General features: G+C 37.9%; 1 protein-coding gene across 1 annotated transcript in view; it reads left to right on the top strand.

The window, feature by feature from the left end:
• The first annotated feature begins 253 nt into the window (after positions 1 to 253).
• LOC131775558 (complement C3-like) overlaps positions 254 to 17,411 on the top strand; it is a 36,800-nt gene continuing 19,642 nt past the window's right edge. Inside the window, exons 1-19 of the mRNA XM_059091677.2 lie at positions 254 to 384; positions 1,767 to 1,933; positions 2,277 to 2,302; positions 2,829 to 3,006; positions 3,877 to 3,929; positions 4,666 to 4,683; positions 4,801 to 4,852; positions 5,400 to 5,479; positions 6,135 to 6,177; positions 6,260 to 6,344; positions 10,641 to 10,737; positions 11,120 to 11,359; positions 11,726 to 11,902; positions 12,646 to 12,762; positions 13,656 to 13,724; positions 14,485 to 14,688; positions 15,662 to 15,838; positions 16,831 to 16,905; positions 17,282 to 17,333. Of these exons, the coding sequence (XP_058947660.2) occupies positions 311 to 384; positions 1,767 to 1,933; positions 2,277 to 2,302; positions 2,829 to 3,006; positions 3,877 to 3,929; positions 4,666 to 4,683; positions 4,801 to 4,852; positions 5,400 to 5,479; positions 6,135 to 6,177; positions 6,260 to 6,344; positions 10,641 to 10,737; positions 11,120 to 11,359; positions 11,726 to 11,902; positions 12,646 to 12,762; positions 13,656 to 13,724; positions 14,485 to 14,688; positions 15,662 to 15,838; positions 16,831 to 16,905; positions 17,282 to 17,333 (1,984 nt within the window). The 5' untranslated portion in view covers positions 254 to 310. The remainder of the gene's footprint in view (positions 385 to 1,766; positions 1,934 to 2,276; positions 2,303 to 2,828; positions 3,007 to 3,876; positions 3,930 to 4,665; positions 4,684 to 4,800; positions 4,853 to 5,399; positions 5,480 to 6,134; positions 6,178 to 6,259; positions 6,345 to 10,640; positions 10,738 to 11,119; positions 11,360 to 11,725; positions 11,903 to 12,645; positions 12,763 to 13,655; positions 13,725 to 14,484; positions 14,689 to 15,661; positions 15,839 to 16,830; positions 16,906 to 17,281; positions 17,334 to 17,411) is intronic.

Below are 17,411 nucleotides of genomic sequence, written 5' to 3'. Positions count from 1 at the left end.
CTGACCATCAATCCAAGAACAGCCAAAGGGGAACCAAGGACGACGACGAGAAAGATTTCGTTTTTAACGCACTAGTGAGATTAAATTTCAGTCACCGAATTGAAGTTAGGGGTTAAATGAGTGTACTTAGATTTCATTTTTACGTGGTTTATTTTTACTTATAAATAAACAGGAAGATGATTTGAGTGAGGGTTTTCTTCCGTGACTGGCGAGTCAGCGAATCTGTCAACACCTTTGCTCATTGTTCCTTGAACACTTCAGCTATTTGCTGAGGGAAGCACTCTCATTCTGCAAAAAGTTTGATTTTAACATGACGAACGTTTTGACCGTGGCGTTGCGATTTTCAATATTTTTGCTTATCATAGGATGTACTGAAGCTAAGAGGTAATATACATTGTTTTAATTTTATCGATATTTATGCTAAGGTGCATACAAATCCGACGAGTGTCGTAACCTTTCTCGAATGCAAATGATGTTGTCAAAATGCAGCTCTTTCGTTGTTTGTGAATATTATCCTTCAAGAGGGAAGGCTCTGTAATTCACTTACATTTGACGCACTTTTCCCCCCCTTTGTACAGATTTTCAGTTTGTTGGCAGGAAAGTTTCAGGGGCGGGCTTGGCAAGGCATATATTATTTCGACTTTAGCGACTCGTAAGCTCAACAGACTTTCGGTGCCTCAGAGAGGCTGTGCTGTTGCGTTGGAGGGGGTTTTACAAAATTATTTCGTTTTATCAAGTGAATAAATAGCGAAAAGAGTTTCAAAAGCTGACGTTCGATCGTTAGCCCTTCGTCAGAGTTGTCCTCGATTCGGTCCTCTGAAACAGAGTGGAATTTGACCCCTACATAGTCCGATCAATAAATTTCGTGACTCGTATTGGAATCTTTTTAGCACGTGTACACTGGTCATTATGGCAGCGAGAAAATTTCCAATTGTAGCTCCTTGCCATGTTAATATGCGAAGAATATTCGAAGGAATTTTAGGTTTCAATTTCACGTTTTTACTTCCGGACAAGTATGCAAGTGCAAATTCACTTCAAAAGTGAAAGGTTCGATTTTTCCCTTTTTCCACCCGTGACACTTTCATTCAATTTTGTTCGATCGGCTTCCACTTGTTGGATCAGCTTCTCTTTTGTTTTGTTTTGTTTTTTTTTTTGTTCTTTCTTTTGTTCTTTCAATGAAGTTTTCTTAAATTAATATTCGTGCTTTACCATATGGAAGGTATGGGATAAAATCCACCACAATACTAGCGTAATTAAGGAAGAGGAATTCAAAGTTTCCGCCCTCCTCTCCATATTAGGGACTGGAACCGATCCTTCTCTAGGAAATAGATAGTGGTAGCAGCGAAATTAACGTTTTAGATATTCTGCCGTGTGACAACGGAATTAGCCAGCTATAAGAGTGACTAAAGAAGACTAAAAGGTACCAGTTCGCACTGCCAAAGGCATGGAGCTAGGAACTGGTAGCAATTTAATCATTTTCGACGAAATGTTACCTAGTATAAACATGCATGTCATCGAATTCTGAGACGCCGAAGGATGATTTTTTTAAGGATTTATTTTACTTCGGCTAGGCGAGGCCTGGAATTAAAACTGTAAGGCGACTTACCGGGAAGAATCTCTTCCTCACTCTAACCTGTCCGGCTTGCAAGCCGTATTGAGTGTTAATTGGAATATCTTAATCACGTTAAGTAGCTTAAAAATTCTTACCTCTACTTACAGCCAACAAAACATTTTATTTCTCAAACTTGTCATCGTTATCATTGCAGGTTTGCCATAATCGCTCCCAATGTGTTTCACGTTGGGGTCGAGGAGAACGTTTCAGTTGCGGTTTACGATGCCATGCAGCCCGTAACAGTGAAGTTATATCTGCAGGACTATCCATTCAGGCGGAAAACATTCTCCCCAAACCAAGTTACACTACAACCAGGAAAAGGTAAGACGAAAGCGTTACAGACTTTTTTTTTTTTTTTTTATCCGAATCGCTGCTGGGATTTGAAAGTGCTATAAGTATTAGCCTTCAAAACCTGGTGAGATGGAAGCAAAGATTTCGCGAGAGTCTTAAAAGAGGAACCACATTTTCTAGGAAAATGAGATTCCAAGTCGACTTTCATCTTATGGATGACCGAGTCTAATCATTTTGCAGCATCATCACTTCAAGATAGATATTTAGAAGATTTGGGGCTCAAAGCCACTTCAATTAATGGCTTTGCTATGGGAAAGATGAAGAATTAACCTGAAATATAAAAGGCCTGTTTGATTTTTGTTTTTTCTCTTAGGGAGCACCTCTCTCCTCACAGTCAAGGTAAGAGTTCAGTAGCATTTCGGAAGACGCGCTAGAATCTTTTAACGATGCACAGTGTTTGGTGAAGTAATGGCGCGTAATAATGAAAGCTATAACGTAGGTCATCACGGGCCCTAAGCTATCATTTTAAAGAAATATGGACATTACAAGCAATAAAAACAGCATCAGTTATGGAATAAACGGTTTGAAAATACAAGAAGTTTATTAGTACTTTGAATATTGTTTTAATTTGAACGGTGTTCTGTCATATGCATATTTAAAACAGGTGAAGGATTTTTTATTTTTTGGAATTTTTTTAAAAAGTATCGTTCTGTTGGATATTACCCCAATTACCCGAAGTTCCTGTGAACTACGTTTTACACAAATTTGATCGAAAAAATTATCCGCAACAAAGTGTGTGTTAGTGACCCTTCTAAGTATGGTCTCTGTCCAAAAGGGCTTCCCTTTATTGATCAGACTTGCGAAGAAGATCTTTATATTATTTACTCGTAACTTTACACGTAACTGGTCCTTCTTGTATCTCAAGGTGGAACCGGGGAACCTTCCAGATATCAAGTCGGTAGATATGCGGTATGTTTACCTCATCGCCAAGTCAGATGACGGCCATTTTCAGTTCCACAAAGAGGTAAAGATCCTGCTCAGCTTCAAGAATGGAATGGTGTTCATACAGACGGACAAACCTATTTACACGCCAAAACAGAAAGGTAAGATCTATGTTGCCATCGCGATGAACTAACGTTGAGCTAATTGCACAATCTTTGTTACCGAACCTTTATTGTTAAGCGATTTATGAGATTTTCGTTAATTTTGAAGGGGCCTTGTGCGGACACAGAGACACATAACCCCTTGCACCCTTATATCAGCTTTCATATTCTCTGCACTGTTCTCTTTACATTTCCTATGTTGCTGACAGAGAGAATTTGTTTGACATTCAGGAGCTTCTTAAATCAGTGATCGTTTCCTTCATTATCACGACCTTTACATTTGATTCAAGGGTGATACTGTAAGGACAAAGTAGAAGCCAGACATTCTTAGGGGTGAAAGGATTACGAAAATTCTGAAACTCCATCTACCTCCCCATTTACCACACAGGGGTATACCTTCGGTTCCTCTTTGAGAATCAAACATTTGAGTGAAAGAACTCTGACGATAAGTAATGTTGCGTAAATTATTGGCATAATTTTCTTTCTTTAAATAGAAATTTGACTTTAAAATATGAAAGTCTATGGAGAATCTTAATGTTACTAAGGTCTTTTGCTTTTTATCGTCCCCTTGTGAAAATAAATTTCTCTGCTGGATGCTAGCATCTGTAGTCAGAGAAAATCTTTGCACATCTAAAATGACCAAATTACAGCGGGTCAAATGCTCTGAATGATTTTTTATTCAGTTGATACATGTCAGGAAGCTCATTTTCTCGCTCAAATTAGCTGTTTTCTGAGCTCAGTCGTTCGTTCAGATACTACGCTTCTCGGCAATAGAGATAAGACGCGTACATTTTCATTAAACAGCTTTCATTATTGTCTAAATTCCCTTTATTGATTGATGTTGCAATTGGCTCTTTTTCCTTCCTGCAGTTAGTATCAGGGTGTTACCGCTCCAGTTTAACATGATGCCCTCCGGAAAAAATGTAAGAGCTTAGCAAAACGACGTCTTGAAAATAACATTTTATTTTGACTGCATTGGTTTTATTAGAAAAACAATCGCGGCCGAACCAGGTCAACCTGGTTAAATATTGCCGATTAATAAATGAATAATTAAATAATAGATAAAGGAAGTGCTTTTGAATGTAGCCTCAAATTCGAAAGAACGAATGTGATCCTGACGTGAATTATCACTGACTTAGCTAGCCTGACTGCGGTCTAAAAGAAAAGGTTCTACCAAGTGATTTTAAGTAATTTATCTTTCAACTCTCTTGTAGAATAATGGAAAATAGTGGCTTCCGACGAAAATCACTGAATTTGAAGGAAGCTAATGGGTTATTTATATTAACTGCTCACCAAGCACCCTTTAAACGGTAGTCTTACAAAGTTTCGTTTAGCCCTGTGTTGTCTCGCCGGGAAAAATTTAAAGTTAAATTTGAAAACATTACATATAACTGTCTGCTTGCGGACATCTGGTATTCCAAAAATATCAGCAGACTGTCATTTCTCAGCTATGAATTACTTTGATTGTTAATTATTTCCCTACATTAGTTCTGATATGGCCAATACACTCTTGCTATAGATATCAATTTGTAATTATGGCCACTAAATTGCAAACATCTTTTCCACCATAATACTGGTCGACCAATTACAATCCGAGCCTCAAATCTTTGATGTGAATTCATTTTTAACTAATTGTTGCCTTTTTTTCTTTCGCAACAGATAACTTTGATGGTCCTGGTAAGCTTACTTCAGTATTCTATACATACATACAATAATTATCCATCAGTTGTTTCATTTAAGAGCTCGCAACAACGTAAATGTCATCCGTAATTATATCGCATATTTTATATGCAGAATCCACAGGGAGTCAAAGTAAGGCAGTGGAAGGACCTTGAAACTAGCACAGGTTTAAAAAGACTCTTCATTTGATAAAATTATCATGTTTTTATAGTTGGAATAAGTTCCTATGGAAACTTAGCAACACGTACCACATGTGTCAAAATCGTTTTATTCCTTCGACTCTTTACACCCTAACATCAGTATGCATATTCTCCATTCTGTTCTCTACACATTTCCTGAGATGCTGACAAGGAAAATCCGTTTAACAATCAATCTCTAGTTGGTGATCATTTTCTTTATTCTCGTGACCTTAATGTTTGATTCAGGTGTGAAATTATATGAAGAAACTATTTGCTATAGTCACTCATAGGGTTTAAAGTGTTAACAATCTGGGCATAGAGCCCTTAAACGTGTCCCGGTTCGAACCAGGATTTCAAGAGGTATAACTGAAGAGAAGCTGCTGGAAAGCTGTATATTTTAGCGGTGAACACTCGTATGAGAGACTAGAGGATAATTGACAAAATTGACCCCGATTAAGTCATTTTTTTAAAATTTGAATTTAGCAAGAAACCTAACTCTAATGTCCATTGTACATTTTTTTTATTTTTTTTAAGGTATTATATCAAAAGAACTTCTATTAAGCAATTTCATCATCTTGGGTAACTGGACAGTAACAGCTACATACGGTCATCAGGTAGGCTTTTCTTTGCCACAGTGTTGAGAGCTTTTGCCCGCACAATATTTTTTCAGATCACACTGAATCACATGCTAACAAAGAGATGTAGATTTAAGGATAGAGGTTTCACACCCTGAGATTGAAAGGGACAATTAAGATGAAATGACTAGAGTGTATTAAACAGCTTGAGCATAATCGATCAATCGAAAGAAAAAAGGGGAAGTTTCAATGTGAGAAAGATAAGATAGATAAATCTTAGCGATTAAGCAAATGGAACCTAAAGCACATGTCTTGTATTAGTTTTAATACGTGTGACACCATAAACATTTCGTACGTCATTTTCGCATATTCGTGGAGAAATTTCGATGTTCAACTGGATTTTCAAGTTTTAGGGATGACTATTTCCAAGTTTTCAGTTAACGAACGCCAATTTCCACCGTTCTGTGTAAAGAAAATTGTAGACTCTTGGATGTGATAATTATTTTTAAAAAGTCCTTTATAAAGATAAAGATCAGATTAAAATTTCATAAACATTCAAAGGTTCTTGAAAGTACATATTCAAAAGGAAAAAATAGCATTAAAATAAAATTAAAATAAAACATAAACGTGAGAGCGAATATTTCGACTTTGTTTCAGGAGGTCAATCCCACACACTTTTTTCTTTTCTATGCAGAATATTTATAACACATCTGTGCAATTCGAAGTTAAAGAATACGGTAAGTTTATGATTTCATTCTTCCGGGTTCTCTTTTTTCCTGATGACGTTGAATTTTTTAAGATTCTTTGATGACGTTTCAGTTCTTCCCAAGTTCTCCGTGAAACTCCAGGTGCCGCCTTACATACTGAAAACAGACAAAGACGTGGGGGTCCAGCTAAAGGCCAGGTATTGTTGACTACTCAATGATTTATAATTCGAATATAAACAACCTTTCATGGCTCAAAATGAAAATGGATATCAGAGAGCGAATGACCGACAAAGTGGGTGACACTTATTGGGACTATTGATCTCACATAAAAAAAAAACAAACAAACAAAAAAAACAGATGAACCATTTTTTTGGAAAATTCCTTTCTCCACTTTTGTGCTGACAAGGCGCACATCATTCTGTTTCAATTCCTTGGTATTTTCAAATTCAGTCATGCATGCATTTTTCGACTGGTCAACTACTTAAACAAATCCAAAATGACCACATGAAACTTGTATCGCTTTGGGAAAGGATGAATGATAAGAATAATGAAAATCGAACGCATCCAGGAAAATGATACAGGCGTGCACGAATTTGGAAAATACTCACGTTAAATACTTTCTAATAGGTACATCCTTTCTGAGACAAGTAATCCAATGCTTTAGGTTTCACCTCAAATAAAAATTGGTGAACGTTTCGCAAACGATTTTTTATATGGAGCCGTGGAAAGGAAGCCATCAGTGAGGGAGAGCTTTTTCCTTTCCTTTATGCAACTTGCATTCCTCGCAGTAAAGCGAGAGCTTACGATTGAAAAACGTTAATTAGCCATGTTGCGGGACGTTCTGTGCCTCGAAACATCGTTCTTACCTTAATGATTCTGTTAACGCAGTTTGAGGAAAACTTTCAAAGAACCAAAACCAAAATAAATCCCAACGACTTATGAGAACAAAGGTTTACATTATCATAAGAAGTTGAGGACGAGATTTCAAAAAGAGGCCTAAAAAAGGCACTACCTAGCAGCCCCATTGCGCTATAGGTTCGACTTCGGATTATGATTGGCTGATACCCATAAATCATGGCTTCATCAGTTATAGTCACAAATTGTGGGGTCAGTGACTTGTTACACACTGATTTTTAAGGGGGTGAGGGTTGCTTTGGAATTATCATTATGTATAGGTTCAGGAACGTTTTTAGCAATATCTCCAGAACTGCTCGACCAAATATATATCTTTTTTTTTCTCTTTGGGAGAGGGGGAGGTGGGAGTGGAATAACTTTTGCAGTTACTTAATGTGGTGTAAATGAGGTGTATTAAACCGTTACCATAGCCATGGTTACTAAGGAAACCAATTATGCTTTCATATCGATTTGCGGTAAAAGAGGACGATCATAATCTTTTTCGGGTCAATTGTTGATGTTTTTTGTTTCTAATTTCTATATATATATATATATGTGTTAAAAGAAATAACGGCAGATGCTGTTAACTCGAAAAATTCAAAGCCCATGCGACAAAATGTTTAAAAGAGACACGTGAGAAATACTATATTCCTATTTGAGGTTGGTGACGATTTTGGAGTCTATTTATTAACCAGATACCAATTTGATGAGGTACATCTTAGATACATCACAAGATAGTCAGTTGAGCGCATGAAATTATCGATATCGTATTTAAATCCACCTGCTGTTATACCAGCCTCACACACAGGAGTGTAAAGAAAGCTCATCAAACCCTCAGCAGATCGAACAATTTCTAGTTACTTGTTCTCATAGGTCCTGTAAATGCAAGTAGACATGGTTGTTATTCGTAAGAAATTCCAAGCCTTTCTTTTTCCTGTCTGGCTAAAGCCACTTGTAACGTCAAACCCTGTAAAGGCGTGAAATGCTGGTAGAAGCTTACAGAGTTCTTGTTCGAGCTTTTCTACTCGACAATGATTGTATTGGGAGATAGCGGAACATGTCCTTTGCCCCAGTGCGGAACCATAGCTGGCCTCATCTTAAATAATAACATGTAGAGGTTCAAAGGAAAGCTACATCAGTATCAGGTGACTGAATTAGAATGTAGCCATGCAGCATGGAGAAACATTCTTATGTGTGTCGCCTCATTATGCAACTTCTCTGGCATATGGTAGAAAAGATGTTCATCATTTTACGCCACTGATGCTACTTCCTTCCAATTTCCAAAGTATCCCGCTGGAAGCACCTTCCTTGCAATCCCTTACCAAGTGCTACCTACAACAATTTTCAGTTTGGTCTTGTTTTCTAAATTTGAGATAAAACTGTTCCATTTTTTTGGGGACTGGCGTGAATAAACTTGACATTCTCACTTGTTAACTAGTGGATGACGCTCCTCTGACTTGTTCGCCCAATTTAATGGAGTTCTCCTTGTCATAGTAATCACACACGATATCCACACAATTGCCGCCATTCTTTTATGACCTCGAAGTACTTATTTGCGAGCACTCCAAAAGTAACTGAACCCACATCCCTCCTCATCTACACAATTGCTATACCATCTATGATAAACGCAGTTGATAGTTCAGCAATATCATGTACATGAAGTCTTGAAGGCACCTCATAGCATGCTCCTTGTTGTCTTTCCCGATCAATGATTTCATATCCTCCGCCCGCAGGTTTTCAGAATTGAGAAGACCCAAATCGTCTGGCTGTCATGTAGGTCCATACTTGATGAATGATGAACATTGGGCACCTATAAACCAATAACCTTCATGCGATCGAGAACTCTAATCACTGACTCCCCGATCGACCGACCAATTCCTTGACATCGGAAGCTTTTATCAGAGCTCGTTGACTCCCCGGCCGATCGACCACCAAATTCTTTGGGATCAGCAGTTCTTACCAGAGCTAACTGACTCCTTGATAGACTAACAAACTCCTTTGTCATCGGGAGTTCTTATCAAAGGGCACTAACTCCCCGATCGACTAACAAACTCCATGCGATCGGGAGCTCTTATCGGAGCTCATTGATCCACCCGATCAACCGACAAAATCTTTGCGATTGGAAGCTCTTATCAGAGCTCATTGATAAACACTATCAACCAACAAATTCCTTGCCATCGGTAAAACTCTTATCAGAGCTCCTAGAATCAACCGATCGACCAACAAATTCCTTGCGATTGGGAGCTCTTATCAGAGTTCATTTACCCACCCGATCAGGAGCTCCTATCAGAGCTCATTGACTCCCCGATCGACCGGCAAATTCCTTGCGATCGGTAGCTCTTATTGGAGCTCATTGACCCACCTGATCGATCAACAATTCCTTGCGATCGGGAGCTCTTATCGGAACTCATTGAATCAACTGATCGACCAACAAACCTCTTGCGATCGGGATCTCTTATCAGAGCTCATTAACTCCTTGATCGACCAAAAAAACCTTTGGGATCTGGAGCTCGTATCTCAGAGCTCATTGATTCCCCGATCGACCGACCTTGCGATCTGGAGCTCTTATTTAAGCAAATTGATCCACCCAATCGACCAACAAACCTCTTATCAGAGCTCAACAGGTATTTTTCGAACGAACAACATCTCCCATTTATTCTTTTCGGTAATTTTGATAACAATTCATAAAATCACTTCTTTTTCTTGATTTTCTCAGAATCCTCATAAAATATTGCCATGGTAACGGTTAATTAACCAACCGACATTGTCTCGCATTAAGAAGCTTCCAAAGTTGCATAATCCCTTCAGACTTTAATTTATTTTGTCAAATAGTTCCCAATGTAGTGATAAAACGTTCCTGAACACGTAAAGATTGATTCTTCCAAAAGCACCTCAACGCCACCAATAGCACTGAAGTCACTGACCTCATGATTTGTGACTACGACTAACATAGCGATGACCTCTGGGTAAAAGGCCATTATAATCCGATGTCAAACCTTTTTTCTAGTTAGGTTGCTACGAGGTCGATTTTTCCTAGCTTTTTCTCCTCGACTGTAGTCATGAGAACTCCAAAGGAAAATAAGCAGGCTACTTAACCCTTTAACTCCCAGAAGTGATCAACATGAAACTTCTCCCCATAATATTCTTACTTTATCCAGCAGACTGGTAATGAGAATATTCAAACTATCTTGATCTAACACCAAGTTCTCTAACTAATTTATAAGGAGATGTGTAGCAGGTGGTGGGGAGAATTTACAATCGGATCCTGTGAGTTAAAGGATAAGGCGCGGGTAAACGCGAATGACCAAGTCGCGATTGTTTTTAGTTTTAAATCCGATTTGTTCAGAGGATGACTTAAGTTTCCTGGAACAATCGCAAAGTTAAGCAAAATAAAAGCAATCCCGGCTTACTTTCGACACTTCATTGAAAATTGCTGTGTAGAAGTTACCCTCGGTAGCAAAGTAATTTAAGAGAGCGAAAAGTTCAGCTGAGCTGAGAGGTTGAGACATACTTAGAGTCTGCCAATGTATATATGACGTAGTACTTGACATATCACAGCACACATATGTTGTTTCACCTATGCATTTTTCCTCCCAAAGTTACACTTATGGAAAGCCGGTTGTCGGGTCTGCGAATGTCTATTTGAGCATTGCTTTGAAAGGAAAGGTTATTCCGATTGCTACTCAGCTAGTATTGGTAAGTGATTTCATTTCATTTTATACTTATGTAGAGAGGTTCTCTGGTGAAAACTGATCGTAAAAGAGTTGTTCAGGGATTATGAAATTGCATGGGTTCGTTAAATTTAGTCAAATTCTGAACTTTGTGTTGAAAGAAAAGTATGAATGCTATGCTTAAAGTCTACTACTTTTCTAAAATCTGGATCGATGTCTGTAACTTAGCAGCTGCGCAGCGACTCCTCTCCTAACCCAATAACAGTCAACTGATAACAAGTTTGAGTTAAAGTTGGGTTAGGGGAGGGGTAGGTGCTCATTTTCTCAGATACTGACATTGATCGAAAAATCTAATTGCTTAGACGGAATGACTGTTTCCTTTTTTGTGTGTTGATTTATTGGAATAGCTTGACGAAAGAGGCACTGCTACAGTGGAAGAAAGGGTGAATTTTATTAAAAATGTGGCCGGAGAAATCTGGTTCCCAGAAGGTGGTAGACTTCATGTTCAGGCTGACGTCACAGAACGGGCGACCGGTGAAAAGGAGACTGCGGTGGATAAATCGTGCAAGTTTACATCAAACCCCTATCTGGTCGAGATCATAGACACTCCAAAGTACTTTAAACCTGGAATGCCTTTTACTGTGAAGGTGAAAGACACAAGATATGAATAATGACATTTCATTTTTTTTAGCTCTACTCTTAGGTATACGCATAATGTGAATCTACTGATGGTGTATTGAAAAGTAAAGTCTTTGTAGAGCCTCTTACCCTCGCCTGTTAAGATATTGTTGACAATATTTGTTTGACGAGCTTCTCGTTCTCAGCCTTCTTTACCACTACTGATAACCTCTTCTGGAAAAGCTATTGAAATCCTTGAATTTGCCAAGCCGCCTATCTATATAAGAACTCTTCATGATCCATTCTCCACAGTTAGGGATTTTACTTTGACCGCATTTGCCATTTAGGCTAAGTATCATTCTAGTATGAAAAACTTTCTTTGAACTGTGTTTAAGGTTGTGGTGTCGCTGAATGAAAAGCCTACCGAGTCCATATCTGTGAGATTATCCGCCACAGGGAAAAGCTTGAAAGAAGAGAAACGCTTGACCACATTAGAGGACAAAACGATTGAGAACGGCGAAGCTGAGTTTACAGTTGATGCCTGCACCGACTGCCAAACCATTAAGATAGAGGTTTGAAAAGTTGATTTCTTTTCTTCAGGGACCGATAAATAATGGTAATTGAACTGAGTGGAGTGCAGTTTGGGCTGAAATCATACGTATAATTTCAAAACCGAACGAGTGCGCAGCGTGAGTTCGATTTGAAATCACAAGTATGATTTCAGACCAAAATTGCACGACACGAGGTTCAATTATCACTTCATTACATCCATTTTGAAATCGCCCAAATACAGGACTTGGTCAGTTCAAATATTTTATTGATGCAGTACTGAGCCGGTCTGAAATTAAATTCATCCAATTTTTGGGGGGAAAAAGTAAGAGTTTGGAAACAAAAGTTGCAAAATTTGCCACATGATACTCTTTGTCTTTCATTTTCCTGAAATTTGATTGGTTACTTTAAACAAGCCTTAAAATCTGATTGGTTGTTTTGTTTTTAGTGCAGCCTCCTCATTGGCAGGGAAAAAGATGCGATTTAAAACAAAAAATGATGCGATTCGTGAATAAATCGCACCATTTAGAGCCAATCAGATTACAGGGACCACCAGTGATTTCAAAATGGGTGTAATTCATTTGAAAATTTATTGAGCTAGTTAATGCATTAACAAATGTAAAATTTATTGCGTTTTGCTTTTCGACCGCGTAGTAATACTGATAATAACCCTCTTAAAAAACCCTTTTATCTGATTTTCTGTTTTAAAATCAGAGCAGATTGTTTCAAGTCCAAAGCTTTGTTACGAATGTTTGTTTCGACGTAGGTTGAAGCCGTCAAAGAAAATACCCAGCCCGCTCTGGCTAACTTCGTGCTGCAACGATTCGACGCAGAAAATGGACCACTGATTGTAATTCGTCATCCCCCGTCAGGAAAGTTGAAGGTAGCTGTTAATCGTGACGATGGTAATCGACTCTTTAACTCCATGTAATGACCATTATTCAATTTCTCATCGTAATATCAATACGTCGCCAAGAAAAAGATGTAAAAAACACTGATCATGGAACTTGGATAACTTCACTTCAATACTTATGGCAGACGGCGAGGAGAATCGAAATGTAGGACTTAATAGTGAAAGGATAAATTAAAGGCAAACTATGAGCCGGTTGTGTATTCAATGTCCATATGATGCGAAACTTCGTTCAAAGTAAGCAAGCTCAGTTTTCACTTTCCACCCGTAATATCTGCCTCCCCTTTGAAAAAGAGAGGAGGGCAACTCGTGAACTTTTTCGTGCATTTTTTCAGTTTTTTCGTATAGTTCCATCATATTCGGGTACTATAAAAGTTCATTTCGACTGTAAGAGAACGAAATACCAATTAAAACACTTTAAAAGCCAGCCGTGCGGTCGCCATATTTTTAGTGTGATCTGTTTAGATCATTAGTTGTGCTTGAAAAAAAAATCATTATTGGCTCGGGTAGTCGACAGGATTTCGCTTTACCTTTGAGAGGACCTTGAACTTAAACTCTACGATAGAAGTTTCTGCGCTTAATGTATAGCAAGACTTGAAAGTATTCGCTGCGAGCTTTGAACAACTTGTAAACCTTATCGTTTCCGAGAGGAATCGAGAAATTTATCATAATATAGGCAACTCGTGTAGTGTTGTAAATAGCAAAGGAAACTACCTTAAATGGTTCGATGTAAACTGTCATTTAAGTGTTTCTTGGTATCTTCATGTTACTTGATTGATCAGAATAACCGTCATATTCATGGGCTGATAAATGGGACTATTGTTTGATTGGATGTGTAACAAAATGTCTGTTCTAAAATCACTTAGGTCGATGGCAAGTCTAATATTGAAACCTACCGGAAAAATGATGACAAAGCTGCCGTTTTTTCGTATGTGGTGAGTGGCTTGTTACGGTATAATGTAAACAACAGAAAGAACATTGTACTCCTTCAAACCCTTCTGATTTATGAAAACAACTTGTAATATTCTAACTAAGGAGCGACCCCTAAAGGCAATACATTAATTATCGTTAATAAACTTAATAAACTCATTACAGTTTATATCTTGGCTCACCACTAACACAATCTCACAGGTGTCCCCAAAGTTCCATGAAATGAACAATCTTTCACAGTAGCTCCCTCGGTATAGTTTTCTAAACAGTCGGACACTCCTGACAACAGCACCTACTACTACGTCTACTAAACGACTGAGTTGTTATATACCTTTACAAAGTATTCCAAAACATTCCGAAAGCTTACAGCGCATTTACATTAGTATTAGTACAGCATAGCTACTGAGCCAATAAAATGTTTTAAAAAGTTCCATGGTATGCATGTCAGCATTACTAAGCATTTTTAGGGATACATAGTAACTAATATTTACAGTAATTACAGGCTTTAATACGATTCTTTTCTTTCCTTACACCCTTTGCAGAGGTTTTGCAATATCTTTGGTTAGTTAAGTTTAGGTCATCTCGCGCCAAAAAGCCGACGTGACAGAACATAATTAGGAAAAACAGACTCACAATTCCCGTTTTCTTTAACAGGGAAACACCTTCATTTCTGAAGCTTTGAAAAGGGTCTTCAGTTAAAACAATAATGTTTTCATTCATTTCAAAAAGTTCCCTTACTAACGTTTAAATGGTTCACTTAACTAGGTGGTTTCAAGGGGAAGGATTCTTTCTCACCACACCACTGAAGTGCTTGCGGACGGCTTTAAAAGCGAAACAAAAAGCTGGTCCCTTCAAATCACTCCTGAAATGTCACCATCCGCGCGTTTGATTGTTTACTATATTCACAGCAGTGGACGAGTCGTAGCTGACAGCATTTTGCTTAAAGTTGAGGAAAAACTCCCGACAAAGGTATGCCATAATAATTCAATAATAATAATTCGAGTATTTCTGTAGTGTTATTTACATAGAAATGATCAGTGGTGCTTTACAATGATTCACCTATAAAACTATTCTACAGCTATCTAAGAATACCATGAAAAATGTAAATGAGACTTAAAAAAAAAATAAAAGAAATCAGGTTAAATATTGCTCATAAAAACTCAAATAAAATAAGATTTGTGGTCAAAAACTTTTAAAGAAAAACCTGACCAAAAAGGTAGGTATGATTATGAAATAGGAATGGGCTAATAGCATAATGAAATAGGCTAACTACTTGCAAGAAGATTGAACTGACTCACAAATACCATACTGGCACTCAACACAGCTTAGGAGAAACGTATGCAAAAGAGAATCTTTATTGGACAGTTTGCTATCGGAAAGTTCAATAAGTCAATCATATTCAAAGTTGTAGTTTAAATCAACTAATCTCATTCGAAATTGTAGTTTGAATCAACCAATCACAACCTTGGTTTCCATAACCATAGAATTTGTCTGTCTTTCAATGAAAATTTTCCTTTTCTTTCATAACTTGGCTATTTTTCCTTCGTCGGAAAATACAATTTTTATGATTAATTGGTAAGAATTCGTGTCGTCCAATTTGATCTGTAATGATACTCGTGATAAACAAATCCTACTCCCGCTGCGCGTTATCACTCGTATGATTACAGACCGAATTTGTACTTCACTCAGTCCTATTACTATTATTTAGAGGAAAAGATTTAGAGGATTTCTTGAAGGTTTGGCACAAATTTCTTGTTCGTAACTGCAGAGTGAAGCTCCCCACATGTAGCTCAATTACGTATTCAAAACTCGTTGCAGTTTTGGTTCTAGAGCTTCATGGTTTAATGTTTACGGCAAGCAACCGTGTTGAACTTGACATGTATGCATGTTACTCGATTATGGAAAAGTTACTGCAACATTTGTCTCTTCCTTTTCTTGACAGGTTGAGTTTACTTATGAAGGCAAACACGGAGGTGAAACTCAAAACAAAGTTGAGACACAACCTGCGAAAAATCATGTGATTAAACTCAGGGCCCCTAAAGGAACGCGTCTGGGAATCCTAGGGGTGGACAAGAGTGTTTATCTACTGAGAAACGAGAATAGACTCAACAAAGAGCGGGTAACTCAATCAAATCATGCTTTGGTATAGACCTTTTTTACGATGGATGAATGAATATTCTTTCATAGAAACACAAATTAGCCTGCCTGGCTCCGCTTTTAAGAGCCTGTTCCAGGCGTTCGGTAGTTGAAAGGAAGGCTATAGTAAACGATGCGATTGTAAAGGCGAAACGAAATTAACCCCTCCCCTCCCCCCCCCCCCCCCGATTCCCCCTCCTTTTGTGAAAGAGGATTATTCCCTATGTTATCTAATACGGTGTTAAACTGTGCTGTATAAAGTTTGCATTTGCGTTATAAAAGATTGATTTCGTTCGCGCTCATTGCATCTGAACATCCTATCTAGTGCGTTCACTTCTTCGTTTTTCCTTTCTTTCTTTACGTCTTAAATGTCAAGTCCATTTAGCGACGATGATTGAAGAGTTAACCATTTAACTTCCAGAAGTGATTGACATGTAACTTCTGCCAATAATATCCATACATTATCCATTACACATTAGGTGGTAACATTAGCGATTGAAATTGATCCCTGAGATTTTGCATATTCGTAATCTTCGATTCGTACCTTATACACTAGCGATTGATCCAGTTTTAATAACGATTTGTGTAAATTTGAACCAAATATTGACTCTCCATACTAACGTGCGGGTTTTGCAACTGCAGAAACTTGGCGTGAAAAAGTACAGTTAACCCTTCAATCCTCATAGGACGGTAGAACATGTATTTCTGCAATGAAAATTATTGTGATCACGCGGCTATACTATAAAAGTAGAAAAGGAAATTTAGTTCCCGGAAAAAATCTTTGCCGAGCGATTTTTTGCTTGTAGTAAGGTTTCTAAAATGGGCGCAAAAAAGAGGTTTATAAAAAAGTATAATATTTGGTACTTTGTAGCCCCGTAATATTCAAAAGATTTACCATTAACTGGTTAATTCCTAATAACCGTTAAGACAAAAATCAGTCTCTGGGTTTACAAGTAAAATGTATTAACGTCTTAGGTTCTTAAGGCCGCTAAAGAACTTGATCTTGGCTGTGGTGTCGGTGGAGGAAAAAATAACAGAGACATTTTTAAGGTTGGTACTCAAAATAATGACATGGAACGTGAATCATTGAAAATTTTAAGTGACGAAGAGATCGACATAGATAATAAGATGATAACATGTCGGCTACACGACATAGCCTGTGTGTAGCGGATGGCTTCCTCCATGGAGGGAGACACTACTAGTTCATACATTTTGGAGAAAGAAAGGATAATTCTCTCTGTTGTTTAGCGCAAATTAGCGTAAAGCGTAAGCGTGTTTAGTATAAAGTTTCTCAGTTACAAGATTGAAATTCACTCATGGCCGAAGACGTACCCTGGTATATGAGACGAAGAACATGCGGCGCTGAAACTTTTCATTTGATTATTTACATTTTCATCGATTTCTCCATTCTCTACTTTCCTGTCAGAGGGCTGGTGTTGTCATCATGACGGATAACTTTGTTAGCGATGGAAGAAATGGTGAGTTGATTATTTGAAACTCTTGTTAATTCGAAGCAAAATAGGTATTACGTTAAGTTACCACGACGAATTTCTTTT

Source organism: Pocillopora verrucosa, chromosome 4 (assembly GCF_036669915.1).
Source record: "Pocillopora verrucosa isolate sample1 chromosome 4, ASM3666991v2, whole genome shotgun sequence".
Classification (NCBI taxonomy): Eukaryota; Metazoa; Cnidaria; class Anthozoa; order Scleractinia; family Pocilloporidae; genus Pocillopora; species Pocillopora verrucosa.
This window is presented reverse-complemented; position numbering and strand designations above follow the sequence as displayed.